Below are 27845 nucleotides of genomic sequence, written 5' to 3'. Positions count from 1 at the left end.
TCAAAAATAATAGAAAAAAAAACTCTTTTTGTCGATTGAAATACAGAGCATGCACAGATATAGGCTACATGTATGCAAGTTTTGAAATCAAAAGAATCCTTTTATGAGAGAAAAAATTCCCCAATAGAGGTAAAGTAAAGGAGTAAAGTACTGACATTAAACCATGACAAATATTTATCTTCCACCAGACTAATTTCCCTAAATGCAAAGAACCACATATGGTAATTCTTTTTTTTTCTCCCAGTGAGTCAGTGGCCAATGAATGTTTAAATTCGCAATAACTTGACATGTTCAGCTAAATGTTTCAACTTTGGCTGACATTGGTAGTTTTTAAAGTGCTGCTGTGACAGAGATATAGATAGAATCCTTACAAATATTAAAGAGATAGTTCACCCAAAATGAAAATTCTGTCATCATTTACTCACCCTCAAGTTGTTCCAAACCTGTAGGCTATATTTCATTTCTTAACCTAATGTCTTTGTTCTGCTGAACACAAGGAAGATATTTTGAAGAAAGTTTGTAACCAGGCCGCTTTGGGGCAACATTGACTCCCATAGTAGGAACAACAATACTATGGAAGTCAATTGTGCCCCAGAACAGTTCAGTCTCCCACAATCTTATTAATATCTTCCTTTGTGTACAACAGAACAAATACATTTATACAGGTTTGGAACAACCTGGTGAATAAATGATGACAGAATTATCCCTTTATCCATTCCAATGCGCTGCTTTCCCAGTCGTTCTATGTAAAAAAAAACACTACACTCACGTGTTGGACTTTTGCTCTCAAAAAAAAAAAACGAGCTCTCAAGTTAAACTTAAATCAGCTTTAATTTTTAAATTCTAATTCTTATTCTCCTGTTTAAAAAAAAAAAAACGCGTTGTGTGTGAACGGACTCGAGTTGCAATGCATGCATACGTTTCTGTGGATCGTTTTTAATATAGGCTACAAATTAAGGTTGTTGGGTCAGTATATTAGAATATCAACTTGAATGTAATATAAGTGTGGCTAGATCTGGCTCATATTCTGCTGTATTTTTACTTCAGAGTAAACTTCCCCAATGTCAAAACACAAAAAATCCCCCAAACCATAGACAAACACTCAAAGAGATATTAAACTCAATGCTCAAACCACCAATATTTTTAGATGATAAACTAGAGTCAAGCTTTTTGCTTCACTTAGCTGCTTGTAAACACTTGTTTAACGCATCCACAACACTCATCACTCACCAAACATCATTGACGTTGCATCTTGCATTAACACGCTAAGCGTGTGGCCCATTGAGCGTCATGCGTCATAAAGTCGATTTGCATAAACCGAGAAGCTCACCGCACAATATAGCCTATAAGGGCTGTGTGCAAAGGTTTGTTGTGGTACAAACTATTTTACAAGGGAACCTGTACGTCTAAAATAAATAACATTATGAAATAGTGAGATTATTTTAGATAATGCCTCACATAATCGCATGTTTGTTTTATTTTGCGGTTAAACTGAGAGTTTGAATGATGGATAAAATGTTTTAGGAGATGATTTTCAAAGAAGCTTTTCGAAATTGTAAAAATATAATATATATTAAAAACATTTAATAGGCCTAGCCTATTATATATATATAGCCTATAGCCTATATAGGCGGAACCATCACATATAGGACTGTATGTCAATTTAAGAAAAGCAGAACAGTGTTGAAAATAGATTAAGCTGATTTCCTATCTGATGTCAGGGGCTTTTTCTGATCTAATAAAATACAGGATGTAGATGATGAGTTTATACATAGCAGCAAATGCAATCATTCTGCAACAGAAATACATATATCATTATCATCATATTTTTTGTGGTCACTGCTGGGGGGAATTTGCTGGTGTTAGCTCAAGAGAAATCAAAAGTTTAAAACCCACATGTTGGTTTGTCAGTCATTAAGCAACTTAAGAGAACTCAAACTACCAATCATATAACAAGTTACCGGATGAAAAATGAAACCTAAAGCAGTTATAGAAACTGGTCTCTGATTAAAGGTTATTTAAGGCAATCTGTTATTGTTACAAGTCACTTGTTGTCAAGCACAACAATAGGCCTGCGAGCAATAGTGGGAACAGCTTGATATGGCCTTAATGACCTTATGGAGCTCTATTACAGCCTTACCAGATTGCCTGGAAGGAATTAATTAATCACTGAACTTTTGATTGCCATTTCCATTATAATGGTGAACAAAAAGCTTTGTTTACATTTGATTGATATTTCATTGACTAATTTTACAGAAAGTTGCACCTTTATTAACAGATGCCAGGTGCAAATTACTGTAAATTACAACCCAGATGTGAAATGTGGATTTTTCCAATTGATTACTCATTGTTGTAAATCATTTATATTTGTACACAGAGACATATAGTGCAGGTCATGTATGGTATGAATTTAATTCCTGTATCAAATCATTTCTAATGTCTAATTTCTAAGTTAAACCCACCCTGTTAAAACGTCTTTGATCTTGTTACATATTCTGTTACACATACTCAGCCTTGACTTAGACTCGACTAAGATGGAGTCAAACACAAGACTAGAATTTGAGAGGATGGGCTCCATTGCATTTTTTACTGACAAAACTTTAAAGGGATAGTTCACCCAAAATGAATAGTTCTTTCTTCTGCTGAACACAAGGAATATATTTTGAAGAATGCTGTTAACCAGACAGTTGACGCTAGCCATTGACCTCCATATCCATAGTATTTTTCTTTCTTAATATGTCTTCAACATGCTTTTCATCCATTTCAGTGGTTCTCAGCCTTTTTGACTCAAATATCCCCACTATCACAATATTCCCCACTATATAGGCTAAGATATTGTTATTTCTGCTGTAATTAAAACAAAGCCGCAATTGTGGTAGTATTGATTTATTAAAAGTATCTGTCACGGTTTGCAGGTTTGCCTGTTCATGTTTGTGTGTACTGTCCTGGGGCCTGTTTCAGAAGTTCAACCAACTCTGAGTTAAAACTTGAACTCTGAGTTGACTTACCCTGAGATGGGAAACTCATGAGTTTTCGGTTACAGAACAGCTGAAATGAGTTAGTTCAATCAACTCTTGAGTTGACTGACTCTGAGTTAAGCAAAGAGTATAGAAGTAACTCTTTGGTTAAGTGCGTGCACCACAACTATAAAAAGCCATTATCAATGGAGCGCAGATATTATGAGTCACCATGGCAACAGCGCCAAACAAAAAGAGGTCTGCATATTTCTCAGCAGAACTGAACGAGCTTCTGCAAGCATATGGAGAGTACGAACCACTGATCTATATAATGACATGTCATTCTATATAGATCAGTGGTACGAACACATATTATTATTATTTTTTAAATATAGGCTGCAGCAGCGAAGGACAGAGTTAGCTAGGGAGAAAACAGTTGCTCGAGTCAATGCGTAAGTTTACATTTTAATTACTGTTATACAGTGATGGGTGTAATTAATTACCAAGTAGGCCTAATCTAAATACTGTAATTTAATTAAAGGGATTACTCTTAATTCTTCTGTAATTTAAAGTAAAATCTGATGTAATTGCATTAGACTACATAACAATTCTACATACATGTTTAAAAGGCATATTTTTAATGTAACCTTCTCCCTCTAGCTACAGTACACTTTGGTCAGTTCAAGAATGCAATTGTATATTGTTTATTTGAAAGCATTAAAAGTGCAGTTTTTGTCTCTCCTTGTATTGTTCAATGGTTGAGGTTGATATGGGATTTAGTAATTAGTAATAAGTAACTTAGACCAATACTTTCTAAAGATAGTCATTATTACATTAATCTAATTACACTGTTGAAGATGTAATTTGTAGTTATAGTAATGAACAACTATTTTAGAGTAACTTACCCAACTGTTATAATATCAGAAGTGAAACTGAAATAACAGTATGTTATTCAACCTAATTTAAATGTTCATGTAGGTGCAATCCTGCAGATATTAAAAGAACATGGCAGCAGCTGAAAATGAAATATAAAAACATAATTCAATCAGGTAAGGCTTGAGCATATCATGGGTGTAGGTAGGCTACCTGACTTTACAAATATTTGACATATTAAATTACTAAATAGCATCCAGTGTCTAGCAGTGCAGCAGCATTTTTGGCTGAGGGAATTCCTGGAGGGACTTCAGAGCCAGTCACTCCCGAAGATCCAAGGGCCTTCATAAAATGTAAGTGTACATATGTGTTATTTTTTATATAGGCTATTTTTGATATTTCCATTTATTTCACTTTGGTTTGGGTTTTTTGTTGGTCCCAACAGATTCTGATGTTAATACCTGTCTTTTGGAGCCTCCTGTCCCAACAGAACCCCAGGTAGTCGTAAGTAGCCTACTCAATAGACCAGAAATTATGGCAAATAGTGTTATAAAGTGTACTCAACCAAATGCTCATCTTCACAGGACGATGGGGATAAAGAGTGTCTGCTGCCACAGAGAGGCCTACAGAGGTAATGTTAATATTATGTGTCGACACATCAAACAGTCTACACATTCAGATTTCTTCACATTTTTATGTGGAGTAGCCTATAGAATCTAAGTTTAAATCTAAGTATAAACGGGTATTCTTATCTCTCCCCGCGCCCCCAGAGTGTGGAAGAACAGCAGGAGGACAGTCCATCAACTTCTGTTGCACAGATGAACACAGTTCAGTGATTTTCAGTAAATGCCACAGTTTAATTCTGTAGAATGTGTTTAGAACTACATTATCTAACTCTAATCTACTACTGTATTTTCAGTTGCCAGTTAAGGAGTTACATAGATATTATATAGATATTGATATTATATATCTTATTAAAAAAATAGAAAAAAACAGCAGTAAAAACAGCAATGAATAAATTTACTGAAAGAAAGAATGAGGTGTTTAAACACTGCTTCCTCTTTAAAAAAGGGGAGGAGACCGAAAGAAACTCTGGGTTTACCGAAGAAAACCTGCTCCTGACCAGGTTAGGTTCACAGAGTAAGTTACCATGGTAACTGACTCTGAGTATAAGTTACCTCTCTTTCAGAAACGGGCTTGACTTACTCTGCTTTCTCAGGTTTGACATACCTCCCATTCTGATTCTCCCATTCAGGGTTAACATACTTTAATGTTTTCACTTAACCTCCTTTCTGAAACAGGCCCCTGGTCTGATTGCCTATCAGCGTCGCTTAGTTACCAACTGTGCTGACGAGCTGATCAGATCAGCCGCAGGTGTTGCAGAATGACAGAGTTAATGTGTCCAGTCTTGTGTTTGTCGTGTTCATTGTCAGATCGTTCTGAGGTTCATGTTTTGTCACCTTGCCCTGTCAGTGGTTCTCTGTCTCCAGTTCCTGTGTTACCTGCCTGCTCTAATTTTGGACTATCTGCTCTGTTCACGATTGGTTGATTTCTACAGGGATCATCGGACTTCAGCCCATTGCAGTCTCCTCGCTGCCAAGACCTGAACTCCGACCTGCACCTCTGCATCAGTCCATCCTGCCTTGTTCTTTTCTCTGTTTATTTAATAAACTGCCTTCTCATTCGCAACTGGATCTTGTGTATCTCTCCTGTGACAGAACGATCTGACCATTATGGATCCAGCGAATGCTGCTGAACTAAGAGACATTCTGACTAATAACAATGCTCGTTTGGAACGTCAAGAGGATCAGATCATGGCAACGGGTCGTGCAGTTCAGGCCTTGGTAGCGCAGGTTTCGGACTTGACCACCCAGCTACAACATCTAAGGACCAAGCCTGCCCAGGTGCCCACTGTGCCCTGCGCCCAACCCATCACCTGCTGTTCCACCCACAGACCGCTCCGTTCGCATCATGGAACCTCGACTGCCACCGCCAGCTGCCTATTCTGGTGAGCCTCAATTATGCCGTGCATTTTTGACAAAATGTTCACTGTTTTTTGCTCTACAGCATACATCATTCCCCACTGAGGAGTCAAAAGTGGCTTTCGTCATAACACTATTGTCGGGATGAGCGGCGCTTTGGGGAACAGCAGTGTGGGAACAAGGACATCAGTGTCTTTCATCATTTCAGACCTTCAGCGATAAACTCATGAAGGTGTATGATCGTGCCGTCTCAGGCAGAGAAGCGGCCAGAGTGTTGGCAGATCTATGTCAGGGTAACAGGACTGTTACTGATTATTCCATCGAGTTCCGCACGCTGGCTGCGGAGTGGAAGTGGAATGTCAAGGCGCAGTGGGACATGTTTCTGCATTGGTTGGCCGACCGTATCCAGAACGAGATCTACGCCCTGGAGTTACCCACAGCATTAGATGACTTGATTGATCTGGCCATCCGAGTGGACGCGCGGCTGCGGCGTCGAGATCGTGTCCAGAGAGGCCTGGTTCCAGCAATGGAGGATCTCCCCTTCACCACTTCCTGTGATTATGGTCGGTCCCTCATTCGATCCTGAACCCATGCAGGTGGGTAGAGCTCGTCTTTCCCGGGAGGAGAAGGAGCGACGCAGGACACAGGGACTGTGTCTCTACTGTGGAGCTGTGGGACACATTGCAGTGAAGTGTCTCGTAAAAGTCAAGGCCCGTCAGTAGGTAAGAGGTACTGAAATGCACTGGGTGGACAACCTCTGTCATCCATCATCACACACTACCGCACCGGTGAGTCTCATCACATCAGGCAACCACATGGAGGAGATTCATTTTTTGTTAATTGACTCTGCTTTTGCTCCCGTTGTCTTGGGTCACCCCTGGCTCACACTCCACAACCCTCACATAAACTGGCGTCAGAACACTGTCATGTCTTGGAGCGAGAATTGTCATGCGTCTTGTTTGGTGTTTGCGTGTTCTTCTGTGTCTTGTTCTGTGTTGCAGGATGAACAGGCGAACATGTCTAACGTGCCCAGCGAGTACCTTGACCTGAAGGAAGTGTTCAGCAAGTCTCGAGCTGCTTATCTTCCTCCGCATCGTCCTTACGACGTCCTGCTATAGACTTATTGGCAGGTACGTCTCCGCCTAAGGGCTGATTATACTCCCTTTCTGCTCCGGAGAGGGAGGCCATGGAGAAATATATTTCTGATTCTCTAGAAACTTATCAGCCTTGATCTTTTCTGTTTACTTAATAAACTGCCTTTTTATTCACAACTGGATCTTGTGTTTCTCTCTTGTGACAGAATCACTCTGATCATTGTTCACAGGTGTCTCTTGTCTTGTCATTAGTCTGTGTATTTAAGCCCTCATGTTTGCCATGTGTCTTTGTCTTGTATTTTGGTTGTGTAACCGCTGTCTGTGAGTTTCATGTTTTGCCATGCCATGCCATGCCATGCCATGCCATGCCAAGCCAAGTCTTTGTTTTGTATTTTGTTTTATGTTTTGGATCTTTGAATAAACTGCACTTGGGTTCTACAAACTTGCCTCCAGTGGATCACTACGTTACAGTATTAAAGATTTATTAATGATACGTGTTGAAAGTTGTTATAATACTACTGTGCGTTCGCTCAGCGGTGACTATATGAGACACTTTTTGCACAGTGCAGAGAGCTAGATTGATATTGGGCTTTAAAAATGGCACTCGCGGTAAATCAAGAAAACAAGATTTAAACAAAAAGACTAACTGAGTTTAGCTATATAACAATGATTAGTTTTCTGTTGATGAATGTACTGTATCCAAACAGTTGCTCATCTGTCTAATAAAACGCGTAATATATTAAAGTGTCTTTGGTGTTTCCATGGTTTCTACAAAACAAAACAAAACAAAACCGGAAATCATGGGTAACTCCGTTATGATGTCATTGATAGGCGACGCACGGACACGGTCTGTGTCCTGGTTAAAACTGCTTATTTCTCTGTATTTAAACATTCTTAGAATCATTTGGGATAATGTAAGTACACAACTCAACAAAATATATAACATTGTTCTAGTGGTTGTTCTAATATCTTACTTGTTCACTAAATATACATGTTAAAGAAGTTAAGTGAATAAGTTGAACTGAAATAGATAAGATTAATTGGTTCCAACTCTGGTAGTTGGAGCGACTTAATGTTTTTGAGTAATCAACTTAAATTGTGTTTAAGCTACAAATTATTAAGTTCCTTTAACTCAATGTAGATTGTTGGTTGAATGTAAATTTACTCAAAGTTGTCATAACTCAAAAAAAATTATGCAAACTGTTGCATAATTTTTTGTTGTTTAACTAATGTTGTCTACATTAGTTAACATGAACTAATAATGAACTGCACTTCTACAGCATTGATTAATCTTTGTTAATGTTAATTTCAGCATTTACTAATACATTATTAAAATCAAAAGTTGTGTTTGTTAACATAAGTTAATGCACTGTGAAGTATAACACGAACAATAAATGAACAGCTGGATTTGTATTAGCTAACGTTAACAAAGATGAGCAAATACAGTGACCGATGTATTGCTGTCGGTTAGTTTGTTTAGTTAATACGTTAAATAATGTTAACAAATGAAACGTGTTAATTATATTATTTGGGATTAGTTTTAATATTTAATATATTAATAATCATGCAGTCCCTTTGTTAGTTTGCTGAGGGCCCCCAGAGAAGCACTGTTCTAGATCATTTTTACATCATTGCTCTGATTAGTGGCATAATAAAAGATCAAACTGGTGCAAACAAGTGACCAGCAGCCATCAGTCAGTCAGATGCCTATAACCCTTTGTTCATTTTGCAACCTCTGAAAATGTGGAAGTGACCTTGTTGACACGTAAAAGGATGTGTTCACATCCTCTTATGTGAGAGGATGATTTCATCTGGGCAACACAAACACAATCCCAGCAAACTTCCTATGTGAAGCAAAGAGGCTTGAGGTGTGCAGACTATGAACAGAATGAGTGAAATGCAACCAGGGCCTTTGCTTGAAGTACATTATCCTGAGTCAGCAAAGGTGTGTTCAAAATTTGGATGTTTTGATTTTCTAAAAACAAGCATTAAATTCAGTTTTAGCCATTTTACCCAGGATTATTTGAGTGAACAAAACAACACAATACCCCATACACTACAACTTTTTGAGACTTTTAAACAGATGATCATTATGAAACGGGGACAGTACAAACACTGGACCATCAATTCCATATTTAAGATAACCTCAAATCCTAACAGCATATCTGATGAGATGCTCTCTTCATCTCAGCTGATTCACGTTCCCACTGTGACCCAGCATGAACGTTCATCTCAGCTAGCTCCTTCTCCTGATCATATTTCCAACAGCCCTGTACAGGAAGGTTGCTCCCGAGCTTTGCCGAGGAAACAGGTGTTGCTCCATTGTTGTGGTGCGATCGGCCGCTGTGATAGACTCCCACACCGCGAGGGGGTCGACGCTCATTGTGTGGAGTCTCTGATTGATGGGGACCAATATCCCCAATGCGCCTTCTCCTGTGAGCCTAGAGTCTTCTCATCCACATCCCTCCCTCCCACAACAATAAGGACAAACTCCCCCTGCCGTGATCGTTTTAGGAAATAACAGCAGTCGAACAATGGTGACAACATTCAATGGTAAGTGCTTCCTTTTTATATGCTGCCGCCGACACAGTGGCCCGGTTGAGCAGATACAGTAGGATGCAGGGGATCTATCACAGAGCAATATTTACCAGAACCAGGATGCTGATTTGCTCCTGTCTAGGCGGAAATGAGGAACTCTATTCTTTCCTTTTTAGCCTCTATTGGTACCTGTGGGAACTTTACAATCACCTCAGTTTGAGAGCATGCACTGTAAAAAGTGAAAAACGTGATAATTTAAGTTGAGAAAACTTAATTTCTTTAAGTGTTACCAATTGAAGTAATTATTTTAAGTTGATCCAACTGTTCACTTTTTACAGTGATGTTGTATTGAACAGTGAACTGAGGGGTAGTGTGCTGTATATAAATCAAGGAAACAAGCAAATTCGTTGAGAGAAAAAAGTCTAAATTTGTCAATTAAAATAGATTTTTGCTTAGTAATAAAATGTTCTATTTTGTTTAGTTTTTGCTGCTTTGCATATGAAACCATTTGAATATTTTTTATACATTTTGTGTACAGTAGTGGGCAAAAGTGATGGGCATTGTTTTGTTTTTTCAAAATACGAGGACGAGGATATATATAGGCTATATATAATATTGTTCTTCCCTCATAAAATATAAATATGTAAAGGTATTTATCTGACAGAATTATTTGAGAAAAAAAATGGGTACATTACAGTTACAGGTTTTATTTTTCTATGACAAAAAAATCTAAAAAAATTAAAAAAATAAAAAATAAATAAAAAAAAGCTCACTAAAAAAAAAAAAAAAAATACATTGACAACAACATAATCAGGTATTAAAATGTTGCCGGTTCTCTCTTGTTTTTGCATGTGTTCATAATTTTTTATGACAGCCTGACCAAAAATTATGTCAGCACAATTTGGCAGGTTTCATTGCGTCATCACAAAAAAAGAAAGAAGAAAAAATGCAATATGCTTACAAAATCTTTAACAAATTTTTGGATGTCAGGATGTCATCCAAAGTTTGAAGTTTTCCTGGGCTGGACATCACTTTTGGTCACTACTGTATGTCTAATGTGTACTGTATATGATGTTTAATATCTATTTTTAAATTATATCTATTTTATATATTATTTTTATTATAGAAAGATGATGAAAAACAACTTTAGAAAGATCTGAATACCTATTCATTCCTATGGATGTTCTTTTTACCAAGTAAAATGATGGAAATCCCCATATTGTGAAATTTACAAGTGCCCGTCCAAAGATGTAATACTGTAGTGTACATATTTCGCACTATTATTGTTCTGTATCCAGTCTGTTTGAACAGAATTTCTGTGTTCTGAGTTCCTTTTATCATGAATAACCGATATGATTCAGTCATAAGCAGCTTGAGTATTTGAGTATATGATGTGGATAAATAAGTGTGCCAGTGGAATATAAATATGTAGAATAAATAAAGCACATTCTATATTTGGAAAGGATCACATTTTGTCCATGCCAGGTGTGCGAGTTCACAGGTAAAAACAGTGAGGAATATGAAATTGATTGAAAAGATATGAACCCTACTGTCATATACAAACAGGAAGAGGTTTAACACAAAACAACTTTAGCATGTCTTTCATGTCAGACAACCAACGCCTATATGTCTGATTATAAAGGAGTTACTTTCACTTCAAATTATGACTCAAACCTAACGAATTCTGAACATAGAGGAGCTGGCTGACAAAAACATGTATTATGGCAGCCATTTAAAGAGATACAAATGTAATAAAAATGCATAATCGCTGTGCCTGAATACGGGTTTTGGGAATCTGCTTTTGGGAATCATACATTAGATATACATATTATCTATTATATATATATATATATATATATATATATATATATATATATATATATATATATATATATATATCCTGGAGGGCCACTGTCCTACACAGTTTAGCTTCAACCCTAATCAAACACACGTGAACAAGCTAATCAAGGTCCTCAGGATTACTAGAAAATTACTGGCAGGTGATTTTTTCAGGGTTGGAGCTAAACTGTAGGACAGTGGCCCTCCAGGACCGAAGTTGCCCATCCCTGGTGTACATAGATATACACACTATACATAGAACTAATACATTACTCAATAACTTTCCTACAGTCTGAGCACAGACATATTTTTGTCCAGTGACATTTTACAGGCTGACCAGTGTTTAAAAGCAATGATACACACGTCACCACTGAAACTTTCATCCAGTTTCATTTCCACTGTCTAGTTGCACAATCTGTGGCCTTCCAGCAGGCTTTAGATTAAAGGGACAGTTCACCCAAAGATGAAAGTTCTGTCATAATTGTTGTTCCAAACCTGTATGAATTTCTTTCTTCTGATGAACACAAAAGAAGATATTTTGAAGAATGTCAGTAACCAAACAGTTGATGGACCCCATTGACTTCCATAGTATATTCTTCAAAATATAGTATTTTATGTTCAGAAATTCATACATGTTTGGAACAACTTAAGGGTGAGTAAATGATGACAGAATTTTCATTTTTGGGAACTATCCCTTTAACTGGAATTTAAGCTTGGCCAATGATCTGTTATTAAGTGAAGAACCGGTTATTTTATTCAAGTGGATGTTTGCCACAAGAAATTATACTTAGCCTATTTGTTTATTCATTTTATTGTAGTAATTTCTGTTGTACTGTACTGAAACATTTACAAATATGCTAAATCCATTTATCTGTTAGTTGAAATGAACCAAACCCACCTTCCTGTGGTTTAAACTGAACAGTAACATATTTTGACAATCCTGTCTCTTAAGTTGCTGATGGACAAGCACATGACTGCCTAAAAAAAAAAAAGTCCTTCTGTATGTATTATTAGAGTTTCTGTCGGATGCTGTTTATGCATGAAAAGGAGAAGTATCTCGCTACTTTAAAGCTGTAGTCAACCAAAACACTAAAGGCCAGCTCTTGCAGAGTGACTATGAACTTTCTTCCAGAGTGCTATGGCAGCAATGAAAATAAATATATCATTTGAATATTATAGACAGTATTAAATAGAAAACTAATTTGCAAGTAAAATGATTTCAAGAGTAAAGTAAATATCCTTTTATTCAGCTGCATGTATAAATATCAGATCCTGAAAATATGTGTGCAGTGCATCACATATGAATGCATCAAATACTATGAGTTCTTCAGTGCATCAGTCTAACAGAATCCAAAGCACATGAATCTACAGAGCTGAAACATCAGCTGTACTTGTGGGTCTGACTACATCTTACAACCAATCGACATACTGTGCATATGTATGTATGAAGACAACTATTTTCAAATGTTGACATTCACTGTCATATACACCCCCCAAATAATCTTAATGTGAGAACTAGAACGACTTCTGTAAGTCTGTTTCTTGAATGTGATAAGATCTCAGACTTAGCTGCTGTTTTTACATCTGACCGTACACCACAGAGGAAGACAGAAAAAGATTGCTTTAAGCGCTAAAATTCTGCATTGTTTGAGTAATAGAATCATGTAAAGTAACATAACCGCACAGCAATGCTGTCATATCCCTATATTATAGGACTGCATTACTGTGTTGCATACAGGTAGATGAATATCATTCAACAGTATATGGTTCAGAACAGTTGTCATGCATGCCTCACTGCACAGAATCAGTGAATAGTAAAGTTTCCATCTGACATTCTCAGCTGAGTGTCCTCTGTCTTAAAAAACTCAATTTAAAGGGTCTTGGATCAATGGGGGTGAACATTTGAGCTGGTACATGCAAAAAGTGTTTCCCTTCTGATGCTGGCTAAAGTAAATCATAAGCAAGCTTGAATTCACCTGCACACCATCAAGTTCAACGACTTGAACTTATCCTGAGTTTTATTCTTTTCCAAGGCTATATTGAGCTCAGATTTAACCATCGTGATACGGGAATGCACCACAGGAATCACTTACCTGGAGTTGTTAGCCTCTTCCCATGATTTCTTTGCCTCTTATCAGCATGCGGGGTGAGATGGAACCGGTGTCCTCGAAGCGTAATCCAGCACTTAAGATGAAAAGAGATGGAAATGTAACCACATCCTTCAGCATCAGCCTACATAGACGCTGAAACGACGGCGGCAACAACAGGAGCAGTCTTCAGCACGACTGTGGCGCTTTACTGACACTAAACAGGAACTCAGAGAGAGAAGGTGCAGAAGAACTCAAAGAGGAAGACATGGGCTACATGTGTTCATGAGTGGGAGGAGGTTTAGCTTACACACACGGCTTTTGTTCTTTGACAGATGCCTTCGTTTTTATTAATGCCATGGATGGCAATTTGCCATAAATGGTAAGCTGATCTTAGAAATTACAGCTTTTGTTGAGAATACTGAAAAATAATTTTAAACTGCCATGTAGATATGTTTAAAATGTCCTCAAACATAAGAGTATTAGGCCTACCCACAATATCAAAATCATTTGTTTTCTTTTAAAAATGTAACTTTAAAAAGGCAACAGGGTCTTCTTAATGAGTTTTTACTAGTTTTATTGTCTGAATAACATAACATAGTGTGTTTTAAGTGTGCTTAAGTCTAACTGCCGACTCAGCCTCTATACTCACAGTAAGATCACATCTTAACTTCCCCCAAGGGCAAAATTTGCATTTTATACAGCAAGAATGTCTCAGTCACTCTCTGTCTCTTCCCTTCTCAAAAATCGCACAGCACACACATTAGTCAGCTGAATAGTAAGGTAGACGGCACAATGAGTGGAACTCATTGAATATTGTGTGGTTTTTCTAAAGAAGGAACTTAGCTGATAACCCTTCCAGTCAGAAGGATCATGACAGGAAGCTCAGAATTCTAAGTTAGAATATGCAATGGTAGATCCACAATAGCAAAAGATAAGCCTGTGACACTTGTTTAATGGGAGATAGGTTAGGAATGGATGAGCTTGGCTAAGTGGAAAATGAAATACTGCCATCTAGTGGTCCAACCGCTTAGCAGACCAATTAAACATAGAAAGTAGCCAGGTGTTTGTAGATTCCAGTGGATTGCTGTTGTATGAATAAAAAGGGAACATGTATTGGGTACAACTTATTTGTAAATGATCAAAAACCCGTAAACCATTCTGTTGAATATGCTTTCTGAGTTTGAACTTCCTCAAATTAAAGCCAGAAATAGCTGTAGACGTATTCGTTTGTTTTAAATGACTGAAGGCCTATTTGTATAAACGACTTAGGGGTGTTTAAGTCAGCTGTTTAATATAAATCACTTTAAAATAACTCTGATGATATGATCTCTGTTTTTATTTACATTCACATGGATAATCGATATGAATTTTAAGACTTGAAACGCATCCTGACACCCATGCTATTTGTGCACGAGTCTTCTAGTTCCAACAGCATGGCCTGCGTTTCCAAAAAGCATCGACAAGCCTAAGTATATCGTTGAACCATTGCCGCCAAATGGCATTGTTACCAATTTAGTTCACAACTGAACAACCTGTTCAGTTCCCATCTCGAATCAATCATCCAAATTCAGGCGAAGCTTGACTGACGTCGCTACTAGAGATAGCCAGTGAATTTGAATGACCGTTTGATTTCATTTATCATATAGAGCTGAATTGTTATTCCTGAAATGTTTGGAGGCGCGCTAGTTGGAGCATTTGACCTGTGCCCTTGTTACAATTGAGACAACTTTTATTTAAAATAATAGTCTTTATACTGCACTCAGGGTGAGAATTAGCCTAGAAAATGGCTCAGAGGGATCTAACCCAACAAAGAGTAGGGCCTACTACATAGTCTAGCCTAAAAGCAGTTCTATTCCACATTCTTAAAAATAAAGGTTATTTAGCCTACTGTCATAGTTCCATGAAGAACCTTAAACATCCATGGAACCTTCTGTTGCACAAAAGGTTCTTTATACTGGAAAAGGGTTCTTTAAAATGTTTAAATGAAAGGTAGTCTACTTTAGGGAACCTTTATTTTTAAGAGGTCATAATCCCACTCAGTAGTTTGAGTAAACCCAGAAAGTGCACAAAATAGGAGGGTATGCCTGTTGTATTTGCATAACCTATTGCCTACACACTGTAGGATTCAGAGCATTATTTCGATATATCGAAGTTATAGACGTGCTATATCGCGGAGTTATAGCACCACATTCGCGAATAGAATATCCTGTTGAGGTTACTATAGCAACGGCAGACCGCTCGTGTGCTTTTCATTGGATGTGTATCCATTCAGAATGAGTAGCAGCTACATCGAAAAATATGATTGTCTTTTCTTTTCTTTTCTTTTCTTTTCTTTTCTTTTCTTTTCTTTTCTTTTCTTTTCAGAAATATAACATTTGCATAGAGGAAATTTACATAGGTCCATAGCAACAATATTTTTTAAAAACACTGGATAAGGTAGCCAATGTGTCACACAAATATATGCTTATAAAATATAATAGCTGTAAAAAATAAAAAAATAAAAAAATCATAAATAGGCCTACAGTAGGCTAAATAATGCAAAAAAACAAAAAACAAAAAAACGTTTTGTTGTATTGGTCTGTATAATTAAAATGTATTTAATAAAAGCAATATTTTATGGTAGGCTAATTTTATGGCATAGGCTGTCCTCCTTCAGGTAAGCGTGTGTGTATTGAGCGAGAAAGGATTTCATCAACCTGATCTAAAAAGTGTTAATAATGTGAAGACCTCGTGCAAAATCTGTTTAATTAGCTCATTGATAACCATAAGTTACCAGGTTTAAAGTCGGGGTTTGCTTTTAATAAGAGCATTATCCGAATATGCACTGGTTAATCAGAACAGCATTCAAATGCAAAGGAAGTCATTAACTTTGGCTGCTATATAAAATTAAAAGGCACCACCCGGAAATTTTTGTTCTCAGAAAATGAAACTCATTAATAAAACCAAATTTAATTTCCCAATGCATGGCACAATGAGGCTCAGAAAAAAATGTATGCAAAAATAGCGTTGTGATTATCTTTCTCTGCCCTATAGTTTTTATGAATTAAATATACGCCACAATTATGGAGCAAATGGCATTAAATATTTATTACTGTAACTAAATTACAAATTAAACTTCTATTCTCTTTATTTCTATTCCTCGTCTGCTCTGGTTTTATTGATAATCTACCAGTGGATGTCGTTGTTCTCTCGAGTGTCACTGCTGTAGATGAATGAGCTCAAAGCTCTGCGTAAAAGACGCGTCCGACTCTGTCTCCATAGAGCAGAGAGAGAGAGAGAGAGAGAGAGAGAGAGAGAGAGAGAACGGGGCAACGTGCGTGTCTCCTATATCTCACTAGAGCTCAAACTAACGGGATCTTCTTATATCCTCTACATGCACAGAGATTCAAGAACCAGACAAGTGAAAGCGCGAGTCCATTACTCCAGGAAAAAGAGAGCCAGCACGAACTCAGATTGCTTTGTGACTTTCTGCTTTTGCTGAACTGTTTGACGGAGGTACATTGAAACTGTGTGGAGATTTCCACTGCGATTTTCTTTAATTGCGAAAGTGTAGGCTAAATATTGCCGGATTTTCCGCAGTGGTTTAGATCAGGTATCCAGAAGTTTGCCCATGTGTTGGAGTCAGATTCAAATTCAGATTCACATTAGTTTGTTATTTGGCACCGGTTTGATCGTGGTGTCATAGCGGCTGTGGATTGATCTCGCTCAGATTGTCAACTGATTTCCCCCCCGTTACATCTGCAAACAGAGAACGCATCTTCTCATTAGGACACGGCTGTGTTTCAGCTCAGAGAGACTGAGGAAGGCGCGTGATGATGTTGAGGGTCTCGGATGCTTTGGTCACTTTGGTGACTCTCTACTGTGTGGTCAACGGGACTGTCGGCGGATACGGCATGAGCATGTTCGCCGCTCAGACCTCCCCACCGGATCCGTGTTACGACGAGAACGGTCACCCCAGAAGATGCATCCCCGATTTCGTGAACGCGGCGTTCGGGAAGGAAGTGCGTGCGTCCAGCACCTGCGGCAAAACACCGAGTCGGTACTGTGTGGTGACTGAGAAAGGGGATGAAAGGCACAGAAACTGCCACACGTGCGAGGCGTCGGACCCAAAGAAATATCACCCACCTGCTTACCTAACCGACCTGAACAATCCTCATAATCTCACCTGCTGGCAGTCGGACAATTACATCCAATATCCTCAAAACGTCACTTTAACATTATCCCTAAACAAGAAATTCGAAGTGACCTACGTGAGTTTGCAGTTCTGCTCACCCCGACCAGAGTCTATGGGCATCTTTAAATCAATGGACTACGGCAAGTCCTGGGTGCCTTTCCAGTATTACTCGACCCAGTGTAGAAAGATGTTCAACAAGCCCAGCAAAGCCACGATCACTAAGCAAAACGAGCAAGAGGCTATCTGCACAGATTCTCACACCGACATGCACCCACTCTCTGGCGGCTTGATCGCGTTCAGCACCCTGGACGGGCGACCTTCCGCGCACGACTTTGACAATTCACCAGTACTTCAGGACTGGGTGACTGCCACTGACATTAAGGTTACTTTCAGCCGACTGCACACTTTCGGAGACGAAAATGAGGATGACTCGGAGCTGGCCAGAGATTCCTATTTTTACGCCGTGTCAGACCTGCAGGTCGGAGGCAGATGTAAGTGTAATGGACACGCGTCACGGTGCGTCAAAGACCGGGATGGAAACCTAGTGTGCGAGTGCAAGCACAATACAGCCGGACCAGAGTGTGACAGATGCAAACCGTTTCACTATGACCGACCCTGGCAGCGCGCAACCGCCAGAGAAGCCAACGAATGTGTCGGTAGGTCCAACTCTTTATTTCTGTGTCATCTCTGGAAAGCGCCTACGGTGAGAACATATCACCAAAGATAAATCGTTGATCTTTCGTCGCACGTACAATTTGTTTGAGATGAGTTCGAAACCAGCCATGACTGCCTAGTGAAAAGTGCGGGTGTTTTCTTTAAAACTTAAATTTGCTTAAATTCAAGCATTTCGCATCTAGTGAATGGATCTTTCAGGACCATTACTGTAGCTATATAACAATATAGGCTAGACGACAGATTTATGGAGAAAGCGCGATGATTTTGAGGAAGGAAGATAATCAAAATCTCTAATTTTTACAAGACTTGAAATAATGGTTTGAAGATACTGTTGCCAGTCCTGAGTTAAACGAATATAAATTATTACAGGCTATCATGATCTTATATCCGATTTTTATTAACTTCGCGGCATCGAACATCTTGAGGTTTGAATAAAATGTAGGCTATAATAATTACTGAATGTTCAACTTCATTTTAAGGTCTGCTTTTGCAGTCTGTTTTATTTAGGCTAGGCTACTATTAAATAAAAGTTTATACTAAAATAAAACAAATGGAAATTTTGGAAACTTAAGTTCGCTTACGGAAAATAAAATAATGCGTTAAATATATATATAGGCTATAGGCCTATATATATATATAAATAATAAAAAAGGAGGAAAAAAGACAAGTTTGACATTTGTCCTGTATAGCTTGTTAAGATGCGTTTTAATGTTTGTATTATAAGCATTACAAACAAGATATTTCAATACAGTTTTAAAAAAAAATGTTTAAATAATATTCAGTGTTTATTATTAGTTTTGGAGAAAAAAAAATCGTATATCCGGCATCAACACGCATAATGGAAAAAAATTAATTTGTTAAAAAAAAGAAAAGAAAAAAAAGGTGCACAGGTGTCTTAAAAACAAACAGCATTTTGTCGTCTAAAGAGCAATGTGATAAAAGTCTGCCAATGAGTCTGCCTCGTGTTTTGGCCCGTGCACTTTTGTCACTGTCATTAAAATACATTTTCAGACATATCCAGAAGATCACTTTCATGTTAGGCTTAAATTAAATGATTTATGAGTTATATCACAAACAAAATACAGATAAAAGACTACAAACTATCGAATTGAGTTGTATCAGCAGCGCTGGTTAGGTTCCAAACTATTTATTTACATATTAATATCATTCACTCTCAAAAAAAAAAAAAAAAAAAAAACACGTACAAAACCTATCACTGGAACGGTACCCTTTCAAAAGCTACACCTTTTACCTAATGAGTGCATATTAGTATAGCCTATCTAAATGGTACCAAAAATATACATATTAGTACCTAAATGGAACATATTATAACCTTCTTAAAGGGTACCGAGTGTTGTTACTGATATTATATTAAGCATTTGTAAAAAAATATATTTTGTATTCACAGATATTTGTAATATACATTACCATTGTATGATAAACTAGCTGGGGAATATGGATATTTAGCCTATTGCTAAGGCCACAAAAATAAAGAAATGAAACCATAATGCTTAATTTAATAAACGAAGAACATCATTTATAAACTAAATTAAAAGTCATCATTTGCCCTGAATTGTCTGGCCACTCTTAAGCCGGCCTAAACCAAGCTGAAGCCCCTTTAAAGCAGTCTCTTTATCAGCAGCTTGAAAGATAAGATAACTCTCTGGGTTATTAAAAGTGCATATGGGTCCAGCAGATGCATAATACCTGTAGATTAAAACATCCCTTCAAATAAAATAGGATTAGTGATTTCACTTTGCCTATACTGTTAAATAGAATATATGGAAGAAAAAAAGCTGTACCTCTTTGGATGAAACTGTCTGCATCTTAAAGAATAATACTATTTAAATACATTACATCTATGTAATGAGTCTATGTCTTTAACAGATATAGCTTTCATTGCTGATTTTCTGTCAATGTGAAAACTTAAAAATTCAGTTCAATATCAGAATGACTTAAGCAGTCTGTATGGATTGAGGGTGCACTGTCAAGTCGACATGCAAATAATGCCTGGTCCTGCATACCCAAATCTGAATCATAATGAAAAGAGCCTGATAATCATCATCTATCATTAATCACACATTTCGAAAGCAAATTTTGAATTTTTCAGTGACTGTTTTGACTCATCTTAAGAGAAGAGCTTGTTCTTATTCTTATTTATCTAAGTAAGCCCTATATGTATCTATGCACTAGAACTGTAAACAAACCAGTTTAGATGCCACTGTCACACAGGAGACATGAATTGCTCCCCTGTATCCTTGACACTTTATTTTTACCGGGCCTTCATGAGTGTGTCTTGTATGGGGCACAAAAGATCGTCACTCACAGCATCCATCTTGCTGTCAGCGAGCCGACGCTTTTACCGAACATTCCTCGGCTGTGTTTTTCCTGAGCGCAGTGCCATCAGATCCAGTGCCGAAATGAAAAGAGAGTGCAAGAGAATGAAAAGGAGTGAAGAAGTGAAAAGAGAGGAGTGAAGGGGTGGGCAACGTTAAAGCAAACAGAGCTTAAACAGGAGAAGAAAGAGCCGTGTGACACCTCTGAGCGAGGGCAGAGCCCAAGGGAAAACCTTTGTGTGCGAGTGAGGGCAAAATGCAATCAAACACCTATAGAAACACTATGGCAACCTCTCATTCATAACCCAAGCCTAAATATGGAACGTATGTTGTAAATGATCTGACTGAGGGTTTGGTCCTCTTTCATCACTACTGTAGTAGGAGAAACATTCCAGCATTCTGGGAATTATTTCAGTGTAACTCTCTTTGTTGGTCCTAATATGTTCATGTACTAGATTGAACCCTTACTGAAAGGAAAGGAGCTCGAGTTGAACCGGCATGCTATGAATTCCGTTTGCTAAATATCATAAGAATATAGATATTGGATAGAATGTTTTGAGAACATGAGGGAGGTTTTAAAGTGAGTGAAACATAGGACAAGAAATAGTGTTGAGAGAGAGTGTTTAATAGATAGCGATCAATAACTAGGACTGCAAAGAGACCTAGGTTTCACTTAAACTGCACTTTACTGATTGGAAAAGGAGCCGTATAACCCCCTGAGTGCCCCGTTAATGTGGCCTTAGGGTATTGATCAGCTAATGCCATTGAGAAGCATAATTCCTTAATGCATTGAGCCATAGTCTGAAGCCTGTCAAGAATACAAAATAAAGAGAAGGCGGCCATTCTGTGAAATAGGAATGCCACTCCATGCTTGGGAAAAATCATTCAAATTATTATTATATTACATACAAATCATTTTCAAATCAAGTCATATTTATGTATAGTCTTTACACTATACAGATTGTTTCAAAGCAGCTTCACAGTAAACGGGAAAATAACAGTGTTAATGTTGTAAAATCAATCAAATCTTGATGACAGAAGAGTTCGTGTTTTATCTCAGACTGGTTTTAGACGAATGAGGGATGTTTCTCTGTCCTCTATTGTTGGAAGTAAAGCATATCGCTGTCAGGATACAAATCGTTTCTCTTGTATTTCCCGCATGTGCTTGTTTCTCTGTCACAAAGTTAAGTTTAACTCCCTAGCATCTCTCCCACATGCCAAACCACAACATGACTCTGCCAGTTTGAACAGATTTCTCTCACATAGTTACCACATGATCTCCTTTAACATTAACTACACACTTGGAAGTGGTTTAAAGCTCTCTTGGGCCTGATTCTGAAATTCCTGACTGGCAGTGCAGGTTGATGTGCTGAAGGCATGAATTAGGTGGACCCATCAGGCTAATCTCCAGAGACATTTTATTCACGTTTTAGAGGAAACAAAGTACTCTCAATTTGGTCTTCTCAAATGTAAAGGAATAGTTCACTCAAAAAGTTAAATTCTGTCATCATTTACTCATCCTCATGTTGTTTCAAACTTGTATGATTTTCTTTCTTCTGCGGAAAACAAAAGAAGATATTTGAAGAATGTTTCAGTTGCTTTTGTCCATACAATTAGTGTGTTCAGTGTCAATTGGGTCCAAAAGTTTTAAGTTCCAAAATGGACATAAAGGTAGCATAAAAGCAACCCATACAACTCCAGTGGTTTAATACACTTCGTATGTTGAAAAGCCAGAAATATAAAGGGTTCGTTCACGCAAAAATGAAAATTCCGTCATCATTTACTCACCCTCATGTCATTCCAAACCCGTAATGGTGGTCTTCTTCTTCAAAACACAAATGAAACATATTTAATGAATGTAAGAGATTTCGGTCCCTCCACTGAATGTCCATTCCACCAAAACTTTGATGCTTCAAAAAGTTCATAAAGAGATTGTAAACCAAATCCATATGTATTGAGCAGTTTAATCCAAGTCCTCTGAAGAGACATGATGGCTTTATATGATGAACAGACTTATTTTAACTCTGCATTTAACATATAAAAAACACATTGAATATGGTAAATGGAAGCCAGGGCTGGACTGGCCATCGGGCATACCGGGCATTTGCCCGGTGGGCCGACGTGCTTTTTGGGCCGATACATCTCATACTCATACATTATTTTATTTTTTTACGGCCCATAAAATTTGTACATCGGCGGCCCATTCGTTTTGTTTTGTTTTGCTTAATTGGCGCTGGGTCTGTGCCGGTGTAATGCAGTGGTCAAAGTCAGTGTTAGTTTTTTTTTCTGACAGACCAGCCCATGAAACACGTAGATCAGCGGCCCATTGGCTCTTTTCTTGATTGACACTGGGCTGGCCCAATCACAACTTTAAACGAGTGAGCGAGCGTGCAGCAGTGTCAGTGTGTATCCGTCAAAATAGTCAGCGAGATGGAGAAGAAACGCAAGGAATGTGCAGAGAAATAGCGTGAAAAAATAGAACCAGGCCCTTAAAGCAGACGCTGTAAAATGTGTCAAAATATATGTTTTCTGACCTTCATCAGCTCCTGTGGCAGATGATGATAGTGAGGAGGATCAGGAGAGAGATGAGAAAGTGTAGAGCCTGCGGTAAGCAGAACTACTTTCAAAACACTTAGGCCATGTCATGAGTGTAGGAACCCATAACCCAGTTGTAGATTATTTCCACATCTGCATAGTTGACGATTACCGCAATTCACAAGAAATTTAATGAGAGGCGTATGTAAACCATGTTTTCCGCCAAAATAAAAGCTTGATGCAGTTTTCGTCAAAATAAAAGATCATGTGCTTATCTCTTTCAAGTATAGAAATTGGTACAAAACTAATTATGAAAGTTTCCTTTATTTTTTAGTGCATTTGTTTTACAAAATATGGCTATTACTGTCATTGGATTAATATTATAACTATTATTATGTAGTAGGTGTAATGTAAATAGACACTGTAACTAAAAGAGGTTTGAATTTTTCGTTTAATTTGCACACTGAATATGGGTTGGAGCTTTTAATTTTGAACTCTTAAAGTGCACCAGATGGATGAATTTAACATTAAAATGCACACAATTTTCTCACGGGGGGGCATGCCCCCGGACCCCCCTGGAAGAACCTAGGTCCACCCACCACAGGTTTACCAAAAATCCTGCAAGAAACACTGGTATTGCTATGCCATTGCAGCTTGTAGCTTGTTTTACACTGTGGAGTAGGCCTATAGTCCAACTGTATTAATGTCAAATTTTCACTTGTTCCAATACTCACTCATTACATGGCATTAGTGGTTTTAATGAATAGGAGTTGGTATGCATATAATTAAGGGCGTGCAAAGATGGGTGGTGTTTATGATCATATAGTGGGCCAGTCTGGGCCAAAATGCCCGGGCTGATTTTTTGTCCCAGTCCAGCCCTGATGGAAGCTGAAACACGTGTTTTGAAAATGAACGAAAATCGGGTTTGGTACGACATGAGGGTGAGTAAATAATGTCCCTAAGTAGTGATTTACTCTCAAGTCAAATCAAGTCATTGATCAACTCATGTATGCCCAAATCAAATATGGCAACATGTCAATAGCATCAAACAACCTCATTGATGCTTGTACTATTATGATAAGTCAGGTGACATGCAAGTTCCATTGATGTTTATTGTTAATGACACATCAACATATTTGGTTTGGACTCAAACTTGGTTTAAATCGCTGAAGCTGTAAGGCGCTTGAAAGTTTTGGACCCCATTGACTTTCATTGTATGGACAAAACTGTAAATTTGTAATGACAAATGTAATGTAAATTATGACACAATGTAAATTTTTTGGGTGAAACTTTCTTTTAAAAAAAAGCTAAAATGAAAGCTTGTATTTAATAAACAACTTTTTAAAAATTGGTTTAAATATATAATTCCTTTAGTTCAGTAATACAGCAGGGTGTTAAATGTTTGTCAGATTTCTTAGACAATCAGACATCAGTAATCTTTGTCTTTGTGTTTTTGTCTATGCCAGTAAAAGTAAAAGGCTCTAGTTAATGTTTTAGCTGCCACATGACTTTTATAAATCAACATCTCTAATCTTCAAAGCTGCCGATGGATCAAATAGTCCCACCTATCAAGCAAAATAGGGTGAGACGTGAGATGAGAAACCTGACAGAACTTTTGCACTTTGCTCTGCTGCATCACTGTTGTACCTCACTACTGTTCAAAGGGGATGAATTACCATCATAGACATGTAGCAGTTCATTTCTCTAACCAGTGACCGCATTTCCCAGAACACTTATCAGTGTTTACTGGTGTCCGGCTTGTTTGGTAAAGCGCAGGTGAACAAAACCTTCTTGTGGAGGAATTTTGAAAAGTGTATTCATCCACTGCAAATGCATCAAACAATACAGCAAACACCTAGAAGTTCTGAACCACCTGTTTGTGATTGTAACAATGAACATGAATGTTTTCCACTAGCAAGTGAGAAAGCTCATTAGCTCTTTCATGTTACTCCACACCGGCTGCCAGCTTTTTTGACAGGAACGGTGATCAAAAACAATGTGTTTTTTTTTGTTGAGAATTTGGAGTCAAGACTATGATGCACAAGCCCAGCCTCTTCTGGAGAACCAGAGATATAAGGGTGCATTGAACTTGCTGTGGGGCAGGCAGGCTGTGTGTTTTTGAGAAGGCCCAGACCTCCTGGCGAGATCAGTGCTGGCGGAAAGCCCACGCTGAGGCTCTGCTGTAGGGGGGTGAGTATATTTCCAGAAGAGAGCCTGGCTCTAGAGCCGAACACTCTGCTGCAAACTCAACCTGATGCCTGCCAGGCTGCAGCGCACAAGGCCCAAACCAGCCATCTGCATCTCGTTTACCTAGACGCCACCACACGCACACACACGGGCTCGGAAACATAAGGGTTAGCACACATATCACGCGCACACAGGATGGTATGTGTAAAAATATGATAATGCTGCTTCTCTTTGTACTAGTGGATAGTTTTAATTTCAAATTAGAGTGAATTCAAGGGCTCTTAATTCCATTTGGATGCTCATAAGTGATGGAGCATTATTGTGCCCAGTTTGTGAGAGAATACTATTAAGTACATCTGATGTCATTTTCTAGGATTTAGCTTTATATTGCTGGTAATTGTCAAGTTTTGAGGGAACTGGACACCATGGCTGATTATAAATGGGAGTCAAAACAATTTATTCATCAGTTTGACAATGTTTAACAATGTCCAAATTTCTGTCTTCCCATCTTACCACAAGTACATCTGTGGTCGGAGCACTTAAACATATTTCTTTTAAATACAATGATCATGGCTTGTAATGCAAGGACACATTGACAGCTGCAGGCCAATGTATGCGTGTGTGAGCGCGGCGCTACAACAGCTGGCTGAACATATAGCTGAAATGGAACAAAGGTACCCAGACTCTCTTTTAATCATTCTTGGGGATTTTAACAAAGCAAATCTCTCCCGTGAACTGCCAAAATACAGACAGCATGTTACATGTCCTACCAGAGACAGTAATATATTGGACCACTGTTACACCACGATAAAGAATGCGTATCACTCCGTCCCACGGGCAGCTTTGGGGCTCTCTGATCACTGTTTGGTTCATCTTATACCGACCTACAGGCAGAAACTGAAATCAGCTAAACCTGTATTAAGGACTGTAAAAAGATGGACCAACGAAGCAGAGCAGGATCTACAGGCCTGCTTCGATTGCACTGATTGGACTGTTTTTGAAGCTGCAGCCACCGATCTGGATGAGCTCACAGATACTGTAACATCATATATCAGTTTCTGTGAGGATACATGCATTCCTACCAGGACATTCTTATCATTCACTAATGATAAACCATGGTTTACTGGGAAACTCAAACAGCTTCGTCATGCCAAAGAGGATGCTTACAGAAGTGGGGATAAAATCTTGTATAACCAGGCCAGAAACAAACTGACAAAGGAGATCAGAGTTGCTAAAAGAAGCTACTCTGAAAAGCTGAAAAACCAGTTTTCAGCCAACGACCCGGCATCAGTCTGGAGAGGCCTGAGGAACATCACCAACTACAAATCACCATCCCCCCCATCTGTGGAGAATCAACAACTGGCTGACACTCTCAATGCATTCTATTGCAGGTTTGAGAAGCCCAGACTCACACCTCACACCCGCCCTGATGTGCACTTCACACATCCACCATCACCTCCTGCAACCCCTCTCCTCCCCCCTTCTGCCATCCAACCTGAGCTTAAGGTCTGTGTGGAGGACGTGAGCAGAGTCTTCAAAAAACAGAAGACTAGGAAAGCTTCAGGCCCAGACGGCATCTCATCTGCTTGTCTAAAAGCCTGTGCTGACCAACTGGCCCCAGTCTTCACGCAGATCTTCAACAGATCATTGGAGCAGTGTGAAGTCCCCTGCTGCTTCAAACGCTCCACTATCATTCCGGTTCCCAAAAAAACTAAAATCACTGGACTTAATGACTACAGACCTGTCGCTCTCACGTCTGTGGTCATGAAGTCGTTTGAAAGACTGGTGTTGGCCTATCTGAAGGACATCACCGGACCCCTGATGGATCCCCTTCAGTTTGCTTACAGAGCAAACAGGTCTGTGGATGATGCAGTCAACATGGGACTGCACTATATCCTGCAACATCTTGACAGACCTGGGACTTATGCACGGATCCTATTTGTGGACTTCAGTTCGGCCTTCAATACCATCATCCCTGATCTTCTCACAGCCAAACTGACTCAGCTCTCCATGCCATCCACAATCTGTCAGTGGATCTCCAGCTTCCTGACGGACCGGCAGCAGCTAGTGAGACTGGGGAAACTCACATCCAGGACCCTCACCATCAGCACTGGCGCCCCCCAAGGGTGCGTTCTCTCCCCACTGCTCTTCTCCCTGTACACTAATGACTGCACTTCTAAAGACCCCTCTGTCAAGCTCCTGAAATTTGCAGACGACACCACTGTCATCGGTCTCATCCAAAATGGTGACGAGTCTGCTTACAGACTGGGGGTTGAACAGCTGGCTGTCTGGTGCAGTTATAACAACCTTGAGCTGAACACGCTCAAAACAGTGGAGATGATCGTGGACTTCAGGAGAAACACCCCAGCACTCCCCCCTCTCACCATCATGAACAGCACTGTGGAAGCAGTGGAGTCATTCAGGTTCCTGGGCTCTACCATCTCCCAGGACCTGAAGTGGGCAAATCACATTGACTCCATTGTGAAAAAGGCCCAGCAGAGACTGTACTTCCTTCGCCAGCTGAAGAAGTTCAATCTGCCACAGGAGCTGCTGATCCAGTTCTAC

The 27845-nt window shown here is 38.8% G+C and overlaps 2 protein-coding genes across 3 annotated transcripts in view; one reads left to right on the top strand and one right to left on the bottom strand.

Annotated features, from left to right (window-relative positions):
* Positions 1-13585, bottom strand: part of pik3r5 (phosphoinositide-3-kinase, regulatory subunit 5) — a 34009-nt gene extending 20424 nt beyond the window's left edge. The window contains exon 1 of the mRNA XM_084425365.1: positions 13377-13585. The gene's annotated coding sequence lies outside the window, so the exon portion shown is untranslated. The remainder of the gene's footprint in view (positions 1-13376) is intronic.
* A 3035-nt stretch (positions 13586-16620) lies between these two features.
* Positions 16621-27845, top strand: part of ntn1a (netrin 1a) — a 74241-nt gene continuing 63016 nt past the window's right edge. Inside the window, exon 1 of one of the 2 annotated variants that reach the window (XM_084425366.1) lies at positions 16621-18203. In XM_084425366.1, the coding sequence (XP_084281492.1) occupies positions 17186-18203 (1018 nt within the window). In that variant the 5' untranslated portion in view covers positions 16621-17185. The remainder of the gene's footprint in view (positions 18204-27845) is intronic. The other variant, XM_084425367.1, reaches the window with a different exon arrangement.

The sequence above is a fragment of the Rutilus rutilus genome (assembly GCF_951802725.1).
Source record: "Rutilus rutilus genome assembly, chromosome: 12".
Lineage (NCBI taxonomy): Eukaryota > Metazoa > Chordata > Actinopteri > Cypriniformes > Leuciscidae > Rutilus > Rutilus rutilus.
The sequence above is the reverse complement of the archived record's forward strand: the minus strand, read 5'-3'. Positions and strand labels throughout refer to the sequence as shown.